Source organism: Typopeltis vanoorti, chromosome 2 (genome assembly GCF_054136105.1).
Source record: "Typopeltis vanoorti isolate ZY-2024b chromosome 2, IOZ_Tvanoo_1.0, whole genome shotgun sequence".
NCBI classification, from domain to species: Eukaryota; Metazoa; Arthropoda; class Arachnida; order Uropygi; family Thelyphonidae; genus Typopeltis; species Typopeltis vanoorti.
The window spans coordinates 147,370,681-147,394,833 of record NC_143550.1 but is presented as its reverse complement, the minus strand read 5'-3'; the positions used below and the strand labels follow the sequence as shown (position 1 = coordinate 147,394,833).

Genomic DNA, 24,153 nt, shown 5'->3' with positions numbered 1-24,153 from the left:
AAGACAGCCTCTGTTTGTAGAATCATATCTGTCAAAGTAGTCAAAATATAAGTCACAAATTACTGACCAAGAATACAATCCCTAAAATCCAATTTATATTTACCAATATATTCGTAAATTTAACGGCAAATGATTTAATGTAATCGCGTTCGCAGCAATTCAAGGATAACAGTATTGATCTGTGCTAAGTTAACGGCCCTGCACGTTTTAATTGGGCCAAGTACGATAAAAGTGTTGCTAAAAATAGGTCTCTAAAGTTTATCGTTCATTAATAGCTAATGCTATATATCGTCGGTTTATTTCTTGTTGACATCAACTTGGGATTGCCCTTCCCCTTTTATTTACACGTGATTATTGATAACAGGGTGCTGAACGTGAATGTGACCACCCACGCGTTTCTTAAATTATGAAGTAAAAACTATATGAAGTTAACCTCCATCTTTCAGATTAGTTTTAAGATTTCATATCGTTATAAGAATAGCCGGCGGAAATACAGCACACGTTTTTCACTTTGACCCGCTTGAAACGTGGAAAGTGATAACCCCGTAGGCGTGTGCGTGTCAATCACGTGATATCCATGAGTCACGTATAACTTCGATGAAGATAAAAAGGATGTTAGGATAGGGGTCTCCATAATTTCAGCAACTTCTTCAAAGCGAGCACGATGACTTCCACGTTGTTGCCCCACCCAGTACCATTGGTGGCCATGAAAGACTCCACGCTATTGAGCTGTCGCTATCCCAGAAATGGGATTTTTATAGGTAACGTGGTAGTACTGTTTTGTGTGTGTGTGTGTGTGTGTGTGTGTGTGGTGATACTGTGCAAATGCTGTTACCAAACATCAATATTTAGTAAACAAGATTCATAGAAACTACATTCAGGACTTCCTCAAAGAGTGTTTAGAATGATTTTCCCCAGAAAGTTTCATGCAATGTTGTAACCTTTCTTTCTTATTATTCCCTCCCCAATAAATTGTATGTAGATGAAGGGGATTTATACAGAGGGCTTGTTTAACAAAATGAGTTTCTTGTGTGGAAGATGTTATAGGGAGGGGAGGATGGTATAAAATATTTTCATTTATCCAGTGTTTCTTATTCGTCCTACCCTTTTTATAGGGTTATTTCATTTTTTTTTAAAAAACAATTGTATGTATAGAAATTGAATGAATATTCTTATTTCTTTTAGTTCAGAGGTGTTTTTTTTAATTTAGTATTTTTAGACTTAATGATCCAGTATAGGCTGATAGATACTGAAAAAATGTAGCTTACATTTTTTCAGTTATTCTGTATTCTGTTAATAAGTTCATTATTTTTTAAATTGATTTGGTCAAAACAGAAGCATAATTAGGTTGAAAAAGTAAGGATTAAATTTGAATTTCTACTATTAGTAACTTAAATAAATAATCCTATGAGTTCATTTTATATTATTAAAATAGTCTATTAATCATATCCTTATTACTATTTCAGTTTTAAACTAAAGAGAAGAAATTTTAATTTTCAGCTTAGTTTCAACTGTTGTCTGTTTTGATCAACTTAAGATATAACTGTCAATCCAATAATATGTAGTATTGACTACTGTTATTTTTTTTTTTGCAACATTCTTGTTCAAAAATATGATCATATTACAGTAATAAATTATTAGTAGCTTAATGGGAAAAAATATTTGCACTAGTGTAGTATTTTCTATTCTTTATAAGCTAAACATACTAAATACCTATTTAGAAACTATCATCTTATATTACAACATACAACCTTAATGACTCCAATTTAATATTTTTTATACAATGAACTGTACTCATTACACAAATGTATAGTATTGCAATAATATATAAGTGCTACTTTACCTGCTTGAAATGTTGACCTTAAAATCAGTTATTTCAAGTTGTTGTTTTTTTTTCTTCTAAAATATTCAGTATCCTTTTTTTTTTTTTTTTCTTTTCAGAAACAATTTTAATTGCTATTATAAAGAATATGTTAAACATTTCATTTATCACACAAAATTCTGAGAGTAGTACAGATTAGTAATGTATTATAGTAAAGGTATCAAATTAAGTATATAAGTAACCTGCAATAAATAACATTCAAGATTGCATTTTTAATTTCAACAAATAAAATTTTAGTTTGAATTATATATTAGAATCACAAGAAAATGGAAGTAGAAATAAGGAAGTGAAAGGAGATGGTTTGAGCAGTTGAAGAGACAACTACTAAACCCGTGAATTGGTTCTTCACTGCTTTTATAGGACCTGGACCCTCTTCAAACTGATAGCTAAGCACTTGAAAGTGATAAAGGAGAACTGATAAGTGTTTTAAATCATTCAGCCTACTTCAGATAAAGATAAAAGTAACTGTATTTCTCAGAATAAATGATGCAATATGATTTTCCTCAGAATGCAACGTAAGAGCACTTGAGTTTTTGTAATCACACTATTTCATTGTTCTATATGTTTTTTTTTTCTTTTTTTTTTTTAATAACATTTATCATGAACTTTTAGAATTGCACATGTGATTACAACATGGTGTAACATAGGTCAAGTAGTTTGTTTTTATACCAGTCTTTGGTCGACTATCTCGCATTTCGAAGATTTTAAAAACTTTTTTTTTTCATTAAGATTTTCATAATTTTAAAGCAGAATACATGACTGAATAAACTAATTATATTTAAATATTGCAGCAGACTTCATTTGTTTATTAGTGTTCATATGAAGTTATGACTAGACTATTAGCTTTTAAATATCTCTCAGTGAACTCTTATTCTTTATTGAAACACAAAATTAAAATTCACACACACACACACACATATATATATATATATATATATATATATATATATATATATATATATATATATATATATATATATATATATATATTCAAACTTAATAAAATATTGATATAGTTTATATTACTAAATTAAGAAATCTCTTGGAATGTTCTGCATTTTCTTAGCCTTAAATACAGGTTTCTAACTTTTTACTTTTAGTTATATAAATCTCTTTATGTTGGTTTGAAGCCTAAATACAATTGTTTCTTTTTAATTGTCCAATTAACAGAATCCTGTTTTGCAATATAGCAGTTACTATTTAAAACAGTCACTATTTTTAAATTTTGAGTTAAAATATAAATTTTAATTAAAAATATTATATATATTTGGATTTAAATATAAATCACCTTTTGTGTGTGTGTACAAAATTAAGTACATAATACAAATTATGTTAAGGAATTAAAAATATTAAAAAATTTTTAATTCCCTTAATTGGAAATATTTTTAATTGAAATCATTCCATAGCCTCATCTAGTTATTTTCTTAGTTTCCTGAAAGTAGGATCACAGATATTTTTGGTCTTCCAATTCCATAATAAGAATAAAATAATGACTAAGAAGAGAATGAGACAGTAACAAAAAAGCTTTTTTTCATATGAGTAGTCTGTGTACTCCTTATGTGAGATAGTTATAATTATTGTTCTTTTCATATGCTGGATGTTATAGATACATTCTATATCTTCAGAAGCTTGACACTTTCTTTCCTCTTATCTTTCACAAAATTTGACAGTTATAATTGATTTTTGTGTGTGTGTGTGTGTGTGATGTTCCATCGAGTCATTTTTGACTTCTGGCGATTCTGTGAACATACACTCTCCATTCAGATCTGTTCCTGGCCATATCTTTCAGATTTTCCAAGTTCATTCCAGTTGCTTCTTTAACTACATCCACCCATCTAATTCTTGGTCTTCCTCTTCTCCTGCTTACATCAACTTTAGTGATCATCATCTTCTCCAGACTGTCATTTACTCACATAATTGATTTTGACTAGTTGAATTTTTTTTCTTTAATTAATTACAAAGGACTTTCTTACCACTGTCAGTCCTAGTCTTGTTCTAAAATAGTGTCAGTCCTAATCTTGTTATCATTCTGTAGATGAAACATTTAGATACATGTTACAAAATGGATGAACATCTGTTAGAATCACTTGTTTTATATCTATAAGCACATAATGTGGCTATTCTGGATGGACAGAATTTGGCAAAGTTTGAGATCTTTACTGAAATTTGGCCCTTCATTTCAACATTGATTTAAATTGGCTGGTGTAGCACAGCTAAATATACATTTTGTGATCCTTGAATCATATTCACACAAGTGTATTATTATGGTATTAAGTGTCCAGTATTGTTTCTACTTGCCATTCATAGCCGCATCAATTTGCCATGTGATAAATTGATGTTTCTTTTTTTTTCTTTTCATAATGTTACCTTATTATACTTTTTTGTTATTGCTTTGAATATATTAAATCTGCTCTTAAAATTGCCATATGCTAATATCCTAAAATATTAAAAAGTATTGTGTTTAAAATCTACTATTACATATAATGAATAAGATGACTGAGTGTGAAATACGAATACTATTGGACAGCATTGCAATAATGACTAGAGAAACAAATACCTTCATTTAATTGATTGTTTTTCTTTCTTAATTTGCTATATTTTGAAATGCTTTCAGTATTGGTTTAGAGAATATATTATTTTAGTAATATTCATTGGCATGAAATTCTTTTTGGAGATTAAGTCTGCAAAAATCATATCCCTAAAAAATATAAGACTAACTATTTTAGAGAGTATATTATTTATGTTTTTGTATTTTTCAGGAGGTATACGCTGGTTATCTCAGATGTCTTTTGCCCGACCTTTAGTAATATGTGGACCATCAGGCAGTGGCAAAACTACTCTTTTAAAGTATTTAATGGACGAATTTGGTGATTATTTTGGATTTAGTGTTTCTCGTAAGTAAAATAATTAATAATTACAAGCTATATAATGTAATTGTTTTAAGTTGGTAGTGTTGTGACGTCTTTCTTCTCCGTTGTGTGTTCTGGCTGTTGACTGACTCCACTTTTGAACACAAAGAAAATTTATTTTTAACTGCGCCACCCTGCGTTCACATTTATATGAACAATGTTGTGGAATCAATCATCAGCAAGTACAATGTTACATAACCTAATTCAGATTGAAACTCTCCTTATACATTTATCCTTAAATTATATAACAGTCGTGGTTCTCTAGTCTTATATTACTTTCTCATTAAATAGGGTCCCCACTTAGATTTGAACTATTAGATGAGCGGTGCGATGAAATGAAATCAGGCAAGCACAAGATTCAAAACAAATGGAAACATTTAATACATTCACATATGAAATTACATTAATCAAAGAAATTCTAAACATATGTAATATGATTATGAAATAAACAAGTTCTTATTGAGACAATACTAACTTCACTGTAGAGTACACTGAGCACGGTTAGATTTTTTTACATATAGATTTCTACCCTTCTTATTGTTAAAAGCTTCTAAGCACAAATTTCTTTTTAGACAAGGTTATCTATTGAATGTGCTTCAAATGTTGACTCTGTTTAGCTGTTCACTGAGCACGGTTAGATTTTTTTACATATAGATTTCTACCCTTCTTATTGTTAAAAGCTTCTAAGCACAAATTTCTTTTTAGACAAGGTTATCTATTGAATGTGCTTCAAATGTTGACTCTGTTTAGCTGTTCAGGATATATAAAGCACACTTCGTTAAATATACACCAAGGAATTCTAAAGTCCTATCATTCTTTTAGTGTAATTCTTAGTAAATCAGTCTTTAACTTATATCATGTTCTCTTGGAACAAGCTTTACAAAATTATACATTCAGACTTGAACTGTTATTATGGCAATACGCTTCCTTTTTATTGTAATTACAGCCACAAAAGACATAGAAAGGATTTCCTTACCGGGACGGTTGATATACTTTGCCTATTATCATGTGTTCTGGAAAACGCTTCCTTGCTTCTCAATAGCTTTCTCTCTTGGGTCACTTTAGTTTGATAGGATCGAGATTCACCATAATGGTCTTGTTGGCTCGGAAATACATGCCTGTTTCGCTCTAAAAAGAATATCCTTTAGGTTTCCTTGGCAACCCTGTCATACCTCTCGTCTTTCACATTTATAAGATGAGGGAATAAGAATCAGGATACGAATAATAGCCTGTGAAAGAGTAAGAGAAAAACAGAGAGCTCCCTTGTCTTTTCAACCCGGTTCTATTGTTTGCACTTCGTTTCTCCCCTTATTCAACACCGCATGTCTCCTCCTTTCTTCTTCATGCCAAAATCTGCTTCGTGTCACCTTGTTAGCTCGGCATAGTGACTAGTGCCAAAATGTACTCTGGCGGATAACTTCATAATTTCATACAGCATTATTTTCTTTTATTTTCAGTTATACTGGCTATGTCCTTGGCAATGGTTTACATAAATGGACTAAGTTCTGAGTTTCCGTGCACAGTTCACATAGAATATATATATGCTCTACAAAGAATTAGTACAGAATAAATAACTAACAACTATTAGAACATACAATTATTTTAAAATTATGGAATATACATCAGTAAGTGAATAATTTACTATTTGTCTGATGAACAAATTCGGCTCAGGGAATGGCAGACTATGTTATATCCTGAATGAAACACTATTATATTATAATTCCTTTCATTCAGAATTTAATAGTAACATAACGAAACTGTTAAAATTGTTTATTTTAAGTGGGATAATTTAAATATATGATGAATGGCATTCTCTTTTGCTAGCCTTTCTTACTTGAGAAGCAAAATGAAATTTCATGTTTGTATTTGTAGTGAAACTCAGATATCAAGAAATGGTGTTAACCATGCCATAATTATGATGACTAGATTTTTAAGCTCTTTTAGAGCAAGTAGTAAATTTTAAGAAGCATTGACAAAAATTTAGGATAGATGTTTCGATATTAGAATACTTTTGGATTTTGTTAACGCTTTTGATAGAATACAGCATATAATACTGTTGCATAAATTGGAGAATATGGGATTGGATTATAAGATATTAGTGTGGATAAGAGGATGGCTAACTAACAGATATCAAAAAGTCGTGTATGGGAGGTTTGAATCGACAAGATTCAAGGTAACCAGTGATGTGCCTCAAGGATCAGTCCTTGGTCCATTGTTATTCAATCTGTACATTAATGACATTCGGTAGGATTTGACATGTGACATACAGCTATTAGCTGATGATGATGATGCAAAGATAGGTAGGGTAATCAGGAGTGCTGCTGATGATAGGCAGTAGTTGCAGAATGATTTGAATAGGCTGAAATTGCGGGCATGTGAAAATGACTGTCATTTCAATGTTAATAAATGTAAAGCCATGCACTCTGGTGTGATTAGATATCCAATGTATTATATTGGTGGGATTATGATAGAAGAAACTGATGCGGCTAGGTATCTTGTAGTTTCAGTAGATAGGAGGTTGAAGTTCATAACTTTATATAGCAAAAATTGTAAATACAACTCAGAGAATAATTGCAATTCTGAAATGAACTTTCACATGTAAAGATACACTCTATGGATATCATTTTGCTTCTTTACAAAGCCTTAATTAGATCTCACTTGGACTATTGCACACAGATCTGGTCTCCTGGTTTCCGTGGTGATTCTGATACATTGGAGAGAGAGAGAGAGTGCGCAAAGGAGAGTATAAAAAATGATATCAGGATTGTGGAATACAGATTGAGAATTTATAGACCGTAGACACTAGCAAACAGGAGAAAAGAGGGGTGATATGATTGAGACTTACAAACTTCTGAAAGGGTTATAAAGAATTTCAGCAGATGGAATTTTTCATTTTATGGAGGGTGGGGAAGGCACAAGGGGCATCCATGGAAGTTGAGAATGAATGCTGTCAAGAAGGGAGGTTAGGTCTAGATTTTTCTCATAGAGTAGTGCATGATTGAAATGGATTGCTGTTGGATGTTGTGTTTGCAAGTAGCATGAATGAATTCAAGAACTGGTATGAAAGCTGGCATGAATAGTTGGCTTCTTTTGATGAGTTCCTGACTCCTGGAGGTCTCTTAATAATAATATGTGGAAGTCTGATTGTAGCTTCAGATGGTAGTACAATATATTAAGGAAAATATAAATACTTAAAATGACTACTGTTCTCAGTAATCATTTTGTGATAGAAGGATAAATATTAAACATATTTCTTTTTAAAAGAATCTAAAGGGAAACCAAATTGATTTTTTTTAATAAAGTGCAAGTATTTCAAATATGGCACATTCAAAAGTTTTATCATCAGACCTCCATAGAGTCAAAAGGCTCATCACAGGTCTCTCTCTCACACACACACACAAAGCTCATCATACCATGTGTGTGTGTGTGTGACTTTAATGCATTCACTGTCTCTGCACTTGTCACAGTTTCAGGCAGTGCCTACCACACTCCACACACACAAACCTACTCTCCCCTTGCTCACACCCTCATACAATTTTTAGGAATGGCCTCTTCATCTTCCTTCTCCTACCCATTCCATGAAAAATGTCATCCACATTAATCCAGTAATAATTCCTTATTACCTTATGTTCTCAATCATGCTCCCTCCCTCAAATCCACTCGACTCTACAAATTGCATTCCCTCAATCTATCTTCATACTCAACGTCCAGATACTAGAAACCACCTTGGTCAGTTGTCTCTGAACTCTTTCCAGCATATCTTCATCCTTTTGAAAACTGGGTAACCAAATCTGTGCACACTAATCCATATTCAGTGTGATCAAAGCCTTATACAGTGAAATTACAACATCCTTACTACCAGATTATGGAAATGATGCAGAGGAAACTGAAAGTTTCCTCTGCATCATTTCCATAATCCTCATAATTTTCATAATCCATAATCCTTATATTTCCATAGTCCTCATAATTTTAGCAAAATGTCCCCAAAATTTCATGTCTCTATTCACCTTCACCCCCAGATTCCAGATTTATCTTCTAGTTTTTGTTCATTTATCAAAGGTGTCTTCATGTGATAGAAGTAAAGTTCTATTAAGAAATGATATTAAATGAAAACTGAATTTTGCAGTATCTGGGGAAGGTAGTAAAAGAATAAAAACATTATTCCTAATGTCAAAGTTAATTATGGAAATTTGTTATTATAAAACTTGTTCTATATGCGATGCTAAGAGTGCTGTGTATTCTTTCATTTTCACAATTAACAGTATCCAAAGAAACATTAAATATGTATTTAAATAAATAATAACTTTGAAAGTTGTTAAATGTTTTTTTTGCAAAATATTAAAATCCTAAAATATTATTTGATTGTAACTGAATTGAAAGATAGTAATTAATATTTTTTTTTCTAAAATTAATCAGAATTAAATTATTAATCAAAGAAAAATTTGTTTTTGCAGATACTACAAGAAATCCCAGACCAGGAGAAATAAATGGAAGAGGTTAGTTTTTTTTTTTTTTTCCAAATTAATTGCTTGCAGTCATCATATTATATAATATTTTAAAAAAAAATATTGATTCAACAATAAAAGTAACTGCCAGAATTGAAATGTAATGAATATTTTAAACTATTAATATTAATTTAGTATGCAGTTGAGATATTAAATTTAGTATGTTTGAAATTTCTATCTCAAAGTTATATTCTAGAGCTTATAAAACTTCTTATTTTTTTATTTAGAATATCATTTTGTTGAACGATCTGAAATGGAAAAGGCAATTAAACAAGGAGAATTTTTAGAATTTGCAGAATTCTCTGGGAATTTATATGGTACAAGGTAAGTACCATATAGCCAATCCTTCTTATTAAGGATTGTCTTGTCATTGGGTATATAAGATACTGCAGTAGTCCAACATTATCAAGGATCCATTACTAGTTTTTTAATTTGATTCATCTTCTTTCTTTTCCCGAGTGGGAGGGGGAGGTACGTTACTGCATTTATCCATCTCTGGGATTTGTGCCTACCAGCCAGAAGAACACACACAACTAACAGACATAATAATAATAACACACTGACCTCCTGTGTCGCAAAGTTAGCCAACAAAATTCCTCATAGCTGTGGATTTTTTGGACATAGTTCAACCCCAATGCCTAGTTACTACCATTTTTGTTTTCACATACTCTTGTGTGTGTGAAAAATGAAGATATCAGGAAAAAAAACATGACATTATTAATATTGAAAAATGGGTAAGCAGAGCTAATTGATACTACCTAAACAGAATGAGAAATGAAAAATTAGCAAAACAGCTATTTTAATCAAATAATTTTAGAAAAAAATCCCCATAAGAAGACAAAGTTATAGCTGGGTTGATATCATTTGATTTTCTTCTGCTTTAGAAGATTAAAATGGATCAAATTAAACCTGACAAACAATACACTTTAGAAGAAAGTTGTTGAGAGAAACTAGTAATGAAATCTTTATAATGGACTACCATATTACTGCTGTGCATCCCTTGAAGATACGTAAAGAAAAAATGATAAATCCTGATTTGCTAATCTTTTGTCACAACATATTTAAAAGATCTTGCTGCCTTAGAGTATTTCTGCTTACACATTCTTAAATGTTAATATTAGTGATTTTTTACTCTTTGGTCAACTGTTTTGCTTTTAATCCATTTAATGTAATGCTTGATTTAATTGTAACATAGTTGTATTAAACTTTATCAGTTGTTACTAAAATCTGAAATATTTGGAATTTTTTGTTTTGGTGCAACTTGCAAAGGCATGTTGAAATATCAAAGGTTTAGAGAATAGGTATGTGAATAAACTTTTTGCTCATATAATGTTCAGTTTCAAAACAAATTTCTTCATTAGAAAACTAACTTCTCCATTTATTCTCTGAACATTTGCTTTAGTTGCAAACTTTGAAGCTTTCATTAACTGAAACATTGTCTATACATTTAATGCCTTATTCAAACTTAGTTTTTTTATTGTGAATTTCATACACAAAAACTTGTAAACTTGCCATAGATTGGTATTATGGTAGATTGAGAGTTCATTAATCCAGAAACCCTGCTCTAGAGACGAAACATGGAATTTTTTTTTTCCAAGCCAAGATCTCAAATAAGCAGGCTGGTAGTCTTGTATCAGGGAATGAAACTTATCTCCTACCTAAAAAATTATAGGTATATAACTTAACATATTTCATGCTTATTATTCTCCATGATACTATCATACATATTTCCTATATTTTGCACATCTCCTTGGCTCACTTTTGCTTTTTCTCTGCAACTTTTTGATGGGAAAATTGCTATATCATAAGTATTCTTATACAGTCTGACCTAAAATGTTTCTGAATAAGTATGTAAATAATGTTTTTTTATGTGTCTTATTTCACTATTGTTTGCATGTAGGAAATACCCACTTCCATTATTAATATCATTTTCATTCATATGCCTGAGATGAGGTTACCAAATGGATTTGAAAAAAAAAAAAAAAAAAACTGCTTTAAAAAGTAGTTATTAAATCTGGAGTATGGAATTTGCTTGGATGATTTTATTTATTTAGTAGTATATTTATTTTTTAACCCCTTAACGTACTAATTAAAAATCAGAAAGCAGTAGTTTTTCTGCCAATTTTTTGGGCGAGGGTGATTTGCTGGATTAAATTCATCATCATTTGAAAAATAATGATGAATTTGTGCAAATGCACACGAAATAGCCGATACACGCTGTTGGCAACTTTTCTCGGCTGAAAGGAAATAGGCACAAGATTGTCTAGCGTCTATATTCGGTTGTATTTATATGTGAAACCAAAATTCAAAATCAATTTTGGTGCAATAAATAAAAGACGTGTCACAGACGCCTTTGTATGTTAAGGGGTTAATATATAAATAATCTTTGAAATAGAGCTGCAAAAAAATAAAAAATTAATTTTTTATGTGACACCCCCCCCTCCCCCCCCGAAAAATAAGGTTTACAACTAACGTTGTTGGGTGGAGGTAGATTAATGAATTTTAAAATGGTTGTATTGGACGAACAAATTTTAAAAAAAATTATTTTATATATAATCCAGAAAACCTGCTCTAAATACTAAACATAGAACTTTGACACTTCAGGTCTCCAGTAAGCAGGATGGGAGATGGTTTACACCAGGTGATGAAATTCATATCCTAACTGAGGGCATTCACAAACATCCATGCCCATGGTGGAATTTACACCTGTAACATGTTGAAAAACAAGTCTGCTAACAATTTGGCCAAGCAGGCTTGCAATTTATGTATACCAAACCAACTCATAGCAAAAGTGGAAGTTTCATGGAAATATGCTACAAAACTTTGATTTCTGGGTGCATTTCTTGCTTGTGCTTAATGTCACATATGAATCTTGTCTAATCTAACCAAAACTGAAGCATGTTTAATTTGGTTATTTTATTTTGTTATCACTGAATGTTCTTCCTAAATATGATCATATTGTTTATTTATCTATATTTCAATAGCAAAAGAGCAGTTCAAGAAGTTCAGAGCCAAGGAAAGATATGTATATTAGATATAGAAATTGAAGGAGTTAAGAACATCAAAAAGACAGATTTGAATCCTCATTTTATATTTATCAAACCACCAAGCATGGCAGTTCTGGTAAGTGTGAACTTCTTGATAGTAACTTTAAAGACATTTTTGTATTAAATATTAGAAATTATTAATAGTGTTAACATTGCTTCTTAAAACATTGAAGTAAGAACTTCATTGTTTTTAATTTTATTTGCAGGAGAAACGGCTACGTGGTCGAGGTACAGAAACTGAAGATAGTATTCGGAATCGGCTTATTAGAGCTAAAGAGGAATTACTTTATGGTAAATTGATTTGCTTATCATTTCTCCCCTCAATATGACATTTTAATTCCCTTGAATTTCAGCCTTGGAGTGTGAGTTTTTAAAAGTATTAATTATAATCTTTGCATTACACTTGTAATCTCTCATTTTTTTTTTAAGATTAAAAATATTTGGCTTGCATATTATTATTTATTTATTAGTGCTTTCTTTTCCTATTGCATAGTCAGTCAGCTTTGAACAAATTTTTTTTTTTTTTTTTTTTTTTTGTAGTCGGTTTGGCACATAATTAAAACTAGAAGTTGGGTATTATTTCTAGTTTTGTTTTTCAAATGAAAACAATACTAAAAATGAATAGCAGTTATATAGTGACCAGGTTTTAATAATGGAGGTTGATTTAGTTCAAAATACAGTTTGTCAATTAAAAGCATATTCAATACATTTTTTCAGTTTCTCTAAATTACTTTTCATCCTTAATGTTTTCTACATTTTTGATCAATCTTTCTGTAGTTCTAAAAGTTTATTTTACTAAAAGAATTTTAAACATGGTGTGGTAAATCTTTATAGTATTTTGGCTTGTTTCCTCAAGATATTGCAGTTATTCTTTATATAATCAATAGTAAAATAGCAGTTGTTGGTTAGGTAGTTGAATGGGTATTCTCTGTTTCATGACTGAATGAGCATTCTGTCCTCATTGAATGAACAGAAATTTATACACACAGCAGTTATGATGACAAAATGAAATTTTCAGCAAAATGCAGATTCATTTGTTGTAATCAGTGCAAAAAAATAAAAAAAAAAACACCATTTTATAGTACTCCTGAAAAGATTAGCCATAGGTGTCGATGTATTTTCTTACTTGCACATTGATTTGTGAACACTGTTTGTGTAGGATCTGTGCTTCTGTTCATTCATGGTAAGAGAATCAGCTGAAATTCTTCAGATCTGCTACTTTATTAATTGGACAATTGATTGGCAGAGGCAGGGGTAGCTAGGTCATCATCAGCAAATTTTCAAATTCAGAAATTGCAGCAGAGCATTTTAAGTTTACCAGATGCATAAATTGTTGAAGGTCTAGTCTCACTTTCAAGGGATGAGGTGACAGCAGGAGTGGACATTATTAATAATTTGTACATTATGCCCAACTTAGTCTGCACAGGTTTCTTTTCTTTTCTGCAATACAATAGCCTGTGCAAAAGCATTTCTTAAATAATATATCTTGAAGACATCTCTCTGGTCTTTGTGTTGCAGGACATTATGGCATAGCCATTCTAAGTATGAGTGGTCATAAGTTGCATATATCATAAATTGAGGACAGACTATATGCAATGTTTATGGACTATGTTATATAATAGTATTATATCCTCATATTTGCAGAATGAAAAGTTTTTTCATAAGCCTCTCTCTTTGGACTAACTCCTTATGCTCTTTTCATTTTATTTTTCAGGTGAAAATCCAGGTAACTTTGATGTTGTTCTAGTCAATGATGATGCAAACGAAACCTATAAACGATTAAAGAACTTCCTTTTACAAGTAAGTGTTATTCTTTATGTAATCTGTATTTAGTCAGCAGTTAGAATCATCCAGTTATACCTGGAAAGAATATTACTGATAGGAACAGTTAAAAAATTGACATATATATGTTTAGTAAAAAATTTAATAAAGATATATAAAAATATGCTTTTAAAAGTGGAAGTAATATTCTTTCATTAAACTAGGCATCACATGATAAATTACCAATTTGTCAAAATTTCTAATAGTGGATCCAATTTTATACAGCACATGCATGAAAAATTTATGAATGGTTGAGACAGTGGCAGTTTTGACCTTAAGGCTGTCCTGTAATTTTCCAAAAATAATAGCATATATGACATAGGCAAACCTTTCATTTCATTTCATATAATCAGAAGTTGTGACAAATATCTTTTAAACACCTTACTATTAGCAGAGCAGAAATAATTTCTTTTCTAGAATAAGAAAGTTAATTTTCTTATTCTGGTGAACTATAGCATGGATGAGATAGTAAAATTTAGATAGGTGATGATTTAATGATTGATTTGGATGATTGGATTGCAGTATATATGTGTACATTTATTTGTGATTGTTGGCATGTCTGGATATCATTGACTCTCACTATACTAAACATTATTATAACAGGCTTGCTCAATATTACAAACTACAAAAGTTACACCAAAGTTTCATGGGCATAATAGTGTATTGAAGGAGGTTCACTTGCAAACTGTCCACTATTACAAAGAAAGGAAAAAAAAAAATTCCTGTGGTCTCAAGGAATTTTCTATAGTGAATGAGAGTCTATTGTATAAAAGAAATGATCATTGTGAAACATTTCGTTTATCATAACGTGGTCAATAAAAGTATTTCCTTTTCTAAAAGTGCATTTATATCTCAATCCTGGGGATGACTCCATATTTGGCACGTAGTCGCCTGAGTGAATCCCATCTAGGATGATAAGCCTTTATAAGGGAATTTCACTTGAAGATGAATTGTCTCATATACTGGTGACAGGTGCTGGAAACTTGGTTATCTTACCCAACCACCACCAATAAATACACCAAGAAAAACAGACTAATCTGCTGGAGAATATATGCATTTGATAGACATAATATACTGGCCTCATTGCCTTAGTTGTTTTGGCCATATTTAAAACCAGACCAGACTTTCTCAGAGTATTCATAAAATTGCTCATTAGTTTTCAAACCAAGTAATTTGTTGAAAAAATTGGATACAGTGATTACATAATAGGCAAAGCAGTTGTGATCCTTGTTGTATATTTAACAACACAGAATATGGATAATTTTGCTAAATGTAAAATAAATTAGCTGATCTATTTGATGCTGTTTAAGCATTATTAAAGCACAAATTCAGTTTTTCTCAATTAGTTTAGTTTTTGGCAATTTCAAACAAGTATTAAGCATCAACAACCATGTTAGTGCTTACTACTTGTTATGATTATTATTAAAAGAAATACTCTAAATCTTTTGGTACTGATTTTCTCTTTCTTTTTTTTCAGGATATTGAAGCTCTGAAGAAAAAGACACAAGTTGATCAAACAGGTGATCAGTGAAATCTTGCGCACTGCAGATTGTATTTAAATAATTGTTGCTTATATACTGTACTACTTTAAACGTTTGTGTGTGTCTGTGTGTATATGCATTCACATCTATGCATGCATATAACCCAAGACTAAACGTTTCTCTATTTTTTATTATTGCATTTTTTTTTTATTAACCTTCTTACGTGTAAAGGAAGGATAAAGTAATTTTAGTCTTTCACTATTTACATTAGTTTTTCACTTTATTGGAATTAAGGGAATATTGGAATCTCTAGGGAGCATTTATTTATTACAGTAGGCACTGCTTCCTCTTTATTTGTTTTTGTTATAACTCAGGTTTATATAAGTGCATTTTGTCTGTGACTATGAAGTCTTCTAGGAAGCACATTTATAAGTGTAATGACTCAAATATTAGTATTTCTCTTATTCATTTGGGAGCAGTACTTGAAAGACCCAGTAGTTTTTTTTTCCCCTGCGTGCTTCACTGCTTTGTTATTATGTGCAAAGATTATATGCATATGTAAATATATACACAATATATTGTATACATTGTACATATTTGTACAACATTGTGATTATGACTTTTATATGTATTTGAGTCATTACAATGTTTATAGTTCTTGTAGCAAGTAGTGCTTTCTGTGCTGTGATATATGCACATGAATTGTGAATCATAACTTATATTCCTTATGTTCTCAAATTTTTGAGAATATTTGTTTCTTAAATATATCAATGTGGTATCTTTTTAATAAATTTTTAAAGCACTTGCTTGTCTTTTCCTAATTATTTATGGATAAAGTGCTGATATTTCTTATTGATTAAAATTGTTTTTGCAAAGGAATGTTTTGCATCTGCATAACCTGCAGATACAAAGCATGTTTGCAAGATTTTTACAGAATAAAAACATTTTTTATGTGTTTTTTAGATTATTGGTATGTGAGATTGCAATATAATTTAAAAAAAAAATCAATTCATCATTACTCAAATTACTTTTAAGGAATTTAGATGTTTTAAATTATATGTCCACCTTACTCTGAGGCATTTCCCTTTTAAGTAACTGAATTCACTTTTACATGATTTTTTTAAGCCAGTGGACATCAACATCTTGCTTATTTAGTAGAGATCTGAAGAAGCAAAAAAATTGTTTAGATTCCAGGATTATTGTATTGACAAAAAACAATAATCTTTTTGAAAGATTGTTTTTGAATTTGAAAAAGTCTCTGATTTGACTTTTTCAAATCAATAAGTTTGAAGTTACTTACAGTAGTTGCATCATAAATGCTCAAGAAACATCAAAGCATTCATAAACTCATAGCTTAAACTAGTAAACCACTAAAATTTGAAGACAAGCAAATGAATTCAAGAGCCTCTGTAGCTCAGTTGGTATAGACGAAGCCCTTTGGTCGGAAAGACCTGAGTTCGCTTCCCGTCAGTGACACGAGCAGCCTTAAAAAGACCTGCTAACTAACCTTAAAGGTGAGTTAGCTGGTCTCGTATTGGAGTAGGAGGTTTTTTCACCTGGAAACTGGGGGTTTTTCTTTCTCCAGAACAGGCAAACTGGCCCCATGAACTGACACACGGATTACTGTCATGAGTATTGCCCTTAGGGGATGCAGCAAGGAGTGACGAACTGGCCTCATTAAATTCGTTGTAAACCTCCTGATTAGGGGACTCTACCCATCCTAAAGGGATGGATGAGATTAATCACTCAATCAAATGAATTCAGATTGAAAGTATCTCACTGTTGATAATTTTATTGATAGTTTAGGTAATAAAATTATCAACAAAACAAAACAGAGAGAGAGAGAAAATATTGTGATGCAGAATAGTGTCATCATTTCTGTATTAGTAGAAAAATAAAGAAATGGTTCTCTATAGCTCATTCAGTATTAATGAAGCTCTATGGCTGGGAGGTCCTGGATTCTAATTCTGTCTGGAATATGAAGAACCTTTATAAAGGCTTCAACTGAATGTGAGTTAGCTGGTCTGATATAGAAGATACAGGACTTTCATCCTTCAAAAACAGGAAATTTGGCCAGATGAATATGCACAGTTTATAGACATAACAATACACTGGCCTCCTGGCCTTAGTTATTTTATCCATAAATCCAAAATTACCATAAACAACAGAAATGATTATTTTATTTATTTATCTTTTGTTGTTGTTAACAGAGGATGAATGATTTCCATTTTCTATATTGGAAAATGAGCATCTTTAAAAGATACTTTTATTTGGTTAAAGCATGGAGGGGAAAGGGGAGGTGGAGTTTAGCTACTTAAATGTGCATGTTACTGTTAAGATGTATTAATACTGAATTTTATGTCAGCTTATACTTCAACAAGTATTTCTTTGATTTTACAAAAGGGAGAATAAAAATTGAGTATTTCTTTCCTGTTTCATCATACATCTGTGGAAATAAGATCGTTAAAATATTTTTCTCTTAATTTTTCTTAAAATTCTGGCTATAGTGAACAAATTCATCTTAATGGTGTTTGCTACAGTGAGATTTGTTTCTATACATTTGGTATGCTTTTTTGTTTAATGATTTAGACATGATATTGCATGGATGTATTTAAAATGCTAAGTTATTTAAGGGCAAGCAAATTTCCTTCATTTTAAAAATATGGGGCTTATCATCATCATCAAATTCCTGCTATGTACTCACAAGGGGTGTACAGGATATGATAGTACTACATGAAAAAATTATATCATTGCTAACTTCCTATCTACAATTTTCCTCCAAATCAGTCTGTTACTTGTCAAGACTCCAACATTATCAGATCTTATATTTCTATCGTCTAAGGCACTTTGTACCGTATCAATCCACCTATATCTTGGTCTTCCTCTGGGTCGTTTTGCTGCCAACTTGGCAGAGAACACTTGTTTTGCTAATCTTTCCTCGCCCATTCTGTTTAGGTGACCATACCACCTGAAATTAGCTCTGCTAATGCATTCCTGGATGCTGACAATGTCAAGTTCTTTCCTAATATCCTCATTTTTAATATGATATTGCCATTGATGCCATCTGTTCACGCCTATAATCTTTCTCAGGACTCTCATATCTGCGGTCTCTAGTCTTTGGTCAAGTGTTTTACTTCTGACCCAGCTCTCAGATCCATAAGTTAAAATGGGTTTGAACACTGTCTTGTATAAGGCTAATTCAGTGTTTTGATTAATTTCTCTCTTATTCCATATGAATTTATTCAATTGACTTCCTACCATACCAGCTTTGCTGATTCTGTTGTCTATTTCTATATTTAATTTACCATCTTCAGTAAAAATCGTGCCTAAGTAGCTGAAATGTTTTACTTGTTCCACAGGTTCTCACAATACAGTTGACATTTTCAATGATTCTGCCTATTTTCATTGTCTTTGTCTTTTTATTGCTAATCTTCATACCATATCTATTACAACAGCTATTCAATTTAGTCAGAAAATCTTGCAGACTTGTAGCGGATTTATTTAGAAGTATAACATCATCCACATAAAGCAAAGAGCTGACATTAACATCTCCAATTTTGATATCATGTTTAATACCACTTTCCTTTATAATGTGATCCATATAAATAATGAATAACAGAGGGGATAATGTACATCCTTGTCTCACACCAGATTTAACATTAAACCATCTTTCTGTACTTTCTTCAATTCTAACTGCTGACTTACAACTCAAATAAAGACTAAGTATTGCTTGATATAATGCCCCATCGACACCATATAACTGCAGCGTATTGAATAGCTTCTCTCTTGGCACCTTATCATATGCCTTTTCCAAATCGACAAAACTTAAATACAGATCTTTGTTATATTCCCATGCTTTCTCGACTAATTGTCGTAAAGTGAAGATCTGATCCTGACAGCCTCTGTTTGGCCTGAATCCAGCCTGTTCTTCACCAAGCTTTTCTTCTCAACTGTTTCTCAAGTATACTTGCATAGATCTTGCCAGGAACACTCAGTAGGGAAATACCTCTGTATTCTCACATTCAGTTTTATTTCCTTTTTTATATATGGGTACTATGAGAGCTCTACTCCAATCATCGGGAATTCGTCCCTCTGTTTTACAGTGTTTAGCATTCTTGCATTTGTCTCTATATTCTCTAAAAGCACAAGCTGACTTATTTGACAGGAATTTTTGATATGCTTTCTTCTTTTCCTTCACTGCCTCTTTAACTTCCTGTGTCCACCAGGGAGTTCTGATTTTTTTTATCCTTGCACACAACCTCACCACATGCCTCTCTGGCAGAATCAATCAATGTTTTCTTCAGAGTTTGCCACTGAATCTCCAAGGTTTGATTCCTGTTCTGAAATTCTTTCATTTTTTCTTCAATAATCTTTGTGTATTTTAGTCTACAGTTCACATCTGAGAGCTGCTCAACTTTTATTTGCTTTAAAACTTTCTTACATGTTATTCTTTTCAATATGAAATTCAATTTTATCCTGCTCAAGACTAAATAGTAATCACTTCCAATTTCAAATCCTCTGTACACTCTGGTGTCCTGCACCAGGGAGAAAACATCACTATCAACAATAACATAGTCAATGAGACTTTTCTTATTCCTAGCCTCTTCTCTCCATGTGAATTTGTGCACATTTTTATGTTGGAACATGGTGTTAGTAATAACCAGTCCATGTCCTGAGGAGAAATCCAACAGATATTTGCCATTATTATTAGCTTTGCTCTTTTCTCCAAATTTTCCCCAAATATTTTTATATGTCTTACAATCATTTCCTACTCTGCTATTTAGATCCCCAACAAGGACCAACTTTTCCTTTTTCATTGTGTCAGTTGCTTTTTCTAAAGCCTCAAAAAATTCCTCCACTTCTACCTTAGTAGAACCTTCTGTGGGACCATAGGCACAAATAAGTCTCATTGTCCAGTTCCCCATTCTCATATTTGCCCACATTACTCTACTTGAGACTGACTGCCATTCAAGAAGATTAGCCTCGTATTTTGTGTTGAATACTATGGCTACTCCTTCTTTTCCTTGATTGTCATTGCCTGAATATAACATTTTGTATTTATTGCTCAGAAAGATCTCTCCAGTTTTGGTCTTTTTTGTTTCAGTCACCCCTATTATGTCGATCTGGTACTTTTCTAATTCCTCAGCTAGCTCCATTTCTTTGCCATTCAGGCTTCTTACGTTGATAGTACCGATCTTTAACTCTGGTGATGTTGAGTTGGGGTGTGCTTTCAGATTTGTTCCAGTAGCTGACTTTTCGCTGTTCGCCCTGGTTCCCTGGCGAAAACAACGGGAGCCTTGTTTAACCGGGCGACGCCTCAGCCGGTATGAAATTTTGTCATGTACCATCATTTTTTATTTTGGTTTAACCAATAAGAATACAATTTGGTCGGCTAAATCCCAAATTGCCAGCCCATCCTCATTCGTTCAGTATCCAACTAGATATCCAACAGGGTGCACCACAAGAAAGTGAGGATTGGACATTAGGTCAGAAGTCCTGGTCTGTTCTCCGCATTCCTTTAAAGGCTATGTGGAGGTCTACTCTCAGTTATACAGCTTTGACCCTTAAGCACCCCATATGGGGCTTATTTAAAACTATAATCTGTTAAAAAGTACAGAACTACACTTAATATCTTAATTATAAAATTGGAATATTACTTTTATTTATAATTGGGGAAAAATGTTTAAAATATTATATAGAATTCAAATAAATGATACTGTGTTTCTGAAGAGATTTTTCTACATTTTTGACATTTTTAAGATAAATCATCAGCTTCTTTAAAAAGTCTTTTTTTTTTTTTTTTTTTCTCTCTTCTATATTCTCAAAGACTAGATTCTGATTTATTTGAAGTATTGTGCAATTTCTATAGGAGTGTATATGATTTTCATGCTGTCTTTTGTATTCTTAAATTAGGACATGCATTCTTTTCTAATTCTCTACATTTTGTTATTGTTCTTGGAAATAGTGGGTGTATAAATGCTCAAGGCATTAAGTATTCTGATTGTCATTACTATGTGAATGTTTTCTACAATCCATGATGGTTCTACATCAGCTGATCATTATTACAATTAAAGAGGATAGCTTGACACCCTCAGTAAACACTTTTGCTATTCAGTAATAGTATTGATTTTTATGTATTGCCATTCTTTAATAAGTTAACTAAATATAAACTAGTTTTCCATTCAGAATATTTTAGTTATATCCTAAACAGTTTTGATATAAATGCTTAATCAGAGCCTTTACACAGGCATTTCTGCATTGCGTGCTGTTAAAAGAGAATCATCGCTGGAAACTAGAGGTTTATGCAGCAGTATAACTCGTCAGGGAATTCTACATACCGGTTCACCACGGGCATAATTTATTTCGTTGCATCATGTTGCAGTCTGGACATGCTTTGGACTCCTACATTCGAGGCTACAGCATGCACTTGTATATTGTTTCCCAAGCCACTGGTCTTTGACATGGATTCAGTTCTCCAGTGGAAGCAAGAGCAATTGCCACAGGATGAACGTTTACGTGTCCAACATACAAGTGCATCTCTTCTTATGTGTGGTTCTAACACTGTAGCTTTGCAGTTATTAGGATGTTATTGAACAGGTTCTTAACCTGTTATATGAGTGATTTGAAGTGTTTAAAGAGGAACTGTAAGAATATTTTTTTTTTCTTTCTTCATCTACCATTTTCATTTTTAATTTATGTTTTCCATCACTTGCATTCATTAAATGAAATGAATTGTTATATAGTTGTATAGAAAGAGTCGGTGTACAGTTTTTTGTCATGCATTTGCCATGTAAAATTTGTGTTTATTTATAATTTTATACATATATATAAATAGTGAATATATATATATTGATACACAGTTACAATTTGCAAGCAAGGTTACAACCAGAGATTTACTATGGAAGAGTATATTGTTGTTTGACTTTAATGCTACAGTAGTATCAAGGGGAGAAAAAAAATTCCTTGAAACACTTATGTTGCTAATGTTATTATTTTTTTCAAGGTGAGTCATACATAACCTTGCTTGATTTGTGTTGCATTTTCACTTTTAATGTGAGATACTGTGATAGCACCTTGTATCTTGGTAGTGATATAAGTGTGCACTTTAAAACAGGATACCAGAGTGCACTAATAAGCTTTGTAAAGAGGAAGGGGAGGGGAGAGATTTAGTGAATATATTCATATACCATTAAAATGTGCATTTTACTAACAATCTGCTGAAAAGTTGAACTAATTTTGAATTAGCTGGCAGATATGAATTTTTAACTTTTTAAGCACTCTGATAACACTTTGATCTAATATGCATGTGTATTTCTGACTGTGTTATTTTTAGCTCCTGCTGCCTTGTTTTGCGATTACATATTCATACCATGTACAAGTTTCTAGAGATAATTTGTTAACATTATTCTTAAATGTGCTAGAAAGGCATACCCTTGAATTCATAATCTTATATAAATTATGGAAACAACTGCTGTGTTAGAGTAAAACTTCAGTTTAATATAAACCAAAATAATCACTTGACATTTTGACCTTCACATTAAGGTCGTCATCTGGAGTATACACATATATACAAAGAAACAAGCTGCACTACATTCTACATGGTATACTTAAAGTTGCATTGATTTGGTCAACCATTAAAACTATTAGTCTGACCTCTGGTGAAAAAAAAAAGCGATTATTTTGATTTATATTAAACTGAAGTTTTACTCTAACATGATAATTGTTTCCATAATTTATATGATGAATTCTGATCACCATGTAACCATGAAAGAATTCATAATCTTAGTTTTAATAACTATTGAACTTCATATAGGTCTGTACATTTTACATAATGATCAGAAAGTATAAAAGCTTTTTCTGGTGTTGCTTACAGATATTTGTAATTGTTAGTATAAATATAACTCATAGCCTTGGATATCCCAAGTTTTTATAGCACATGGTATCTTAATTTTACCAACATGCCAAGAAGTTTTTTTTTTTAATTATAAAAATTGCATTCCGTGTTATAAGGCAGTAACAATGTATAAATGTACAGTAGTTATTTCTCTTTGTGCTAGTGTTTTTTATGATTTTTCTACTGTTGAGATGTAAAGTTGTTTATGTACCACAAATAAATGTATTTTGAACATTTTTTTAATTTGATTCATATTTGACATTTAGTTAATCCTTGCATTTAAACAGGTGAAAAACGGCCCTAAAATAATTCAGAATGGAAACAAAATAATTGATTAAAAAAAAAGTTGCAAAAGCAATCCTATGTTTAAACTTGTCCATCAATAAAATTTGAAAAAAAAGTTATAACTTTATTTCTAAATAACATTGCTCAAATAGCCCGATCATTATACACTTATGGAAATTTCCTCAGGCATCACATAAGATGGTTTAAAAAAAATACACACAGACACACACACACACACACACACACACACACACACACATATATGTATATGCCGTCATACCCCGACTTACGCAAATCCGGAGTTACGCAGTTTCTTATATGTACGTATT

At 31.6% G+C, this 24,153-nt stretch overlaps 1 protein-coding gene across 6 annotated transcripts in view; it reads left to right on the top strand.

The window, feature by feature from the left end:
* Window positions 1-23,777, top strand: part of LOC150109513 (guanylate kinase) — a 117,092-nt gene extending 93,315 nt beyond the window's left edge. For 4 of the 6 annotated variants that reach the window (XM_090413425.1, XM_090413417.1, XM_090413434.1 and 1 more), the window contains exons 2-9: window positions 4,642-4,776; window positions 9,246-9,287; window positions 9,524-9,620; window positions 12,281-12,419; window positions 12,550-12,634; window positions 14,058-14,143; window positions 15,642-15,684; window positions 21,893-23,777. In XM_090413425.1, coding sequence (XP_090269551.1) covers window positions 4,642-4,776; window positions 9,246-9,287; window positions 9,524-9,620; window positions 12,281-12,419; window positions 12,550-12,634; window positions 14,058-14,143; window positions 15,642-15,684; window positions 21,893-22,002 — 737 coding nt within the window. In that variant the 3' untranslated portion in view covers window positions 22,003-23,777. Of the gene's footprint in view, window positions 1-471; window positions 762-2,212; window positions 2,398-4,641; window positions 4,777-9,245; window positions 9,288-9,523; window positions 9,621-12,280; window positions 12,420-12,549; window positions 12,635-14,057; window positions 14,144-15,641; window positions 15,685-21,892 lie in introns of those variants that run through there. The other 2 variants (XM_090413409.1, XM_090413444.1) reach the window with 2 other exon arrangements.
* The last annotated feature ends 376 nt before the right edge of the window (window positions 23,778-24,153 follow it).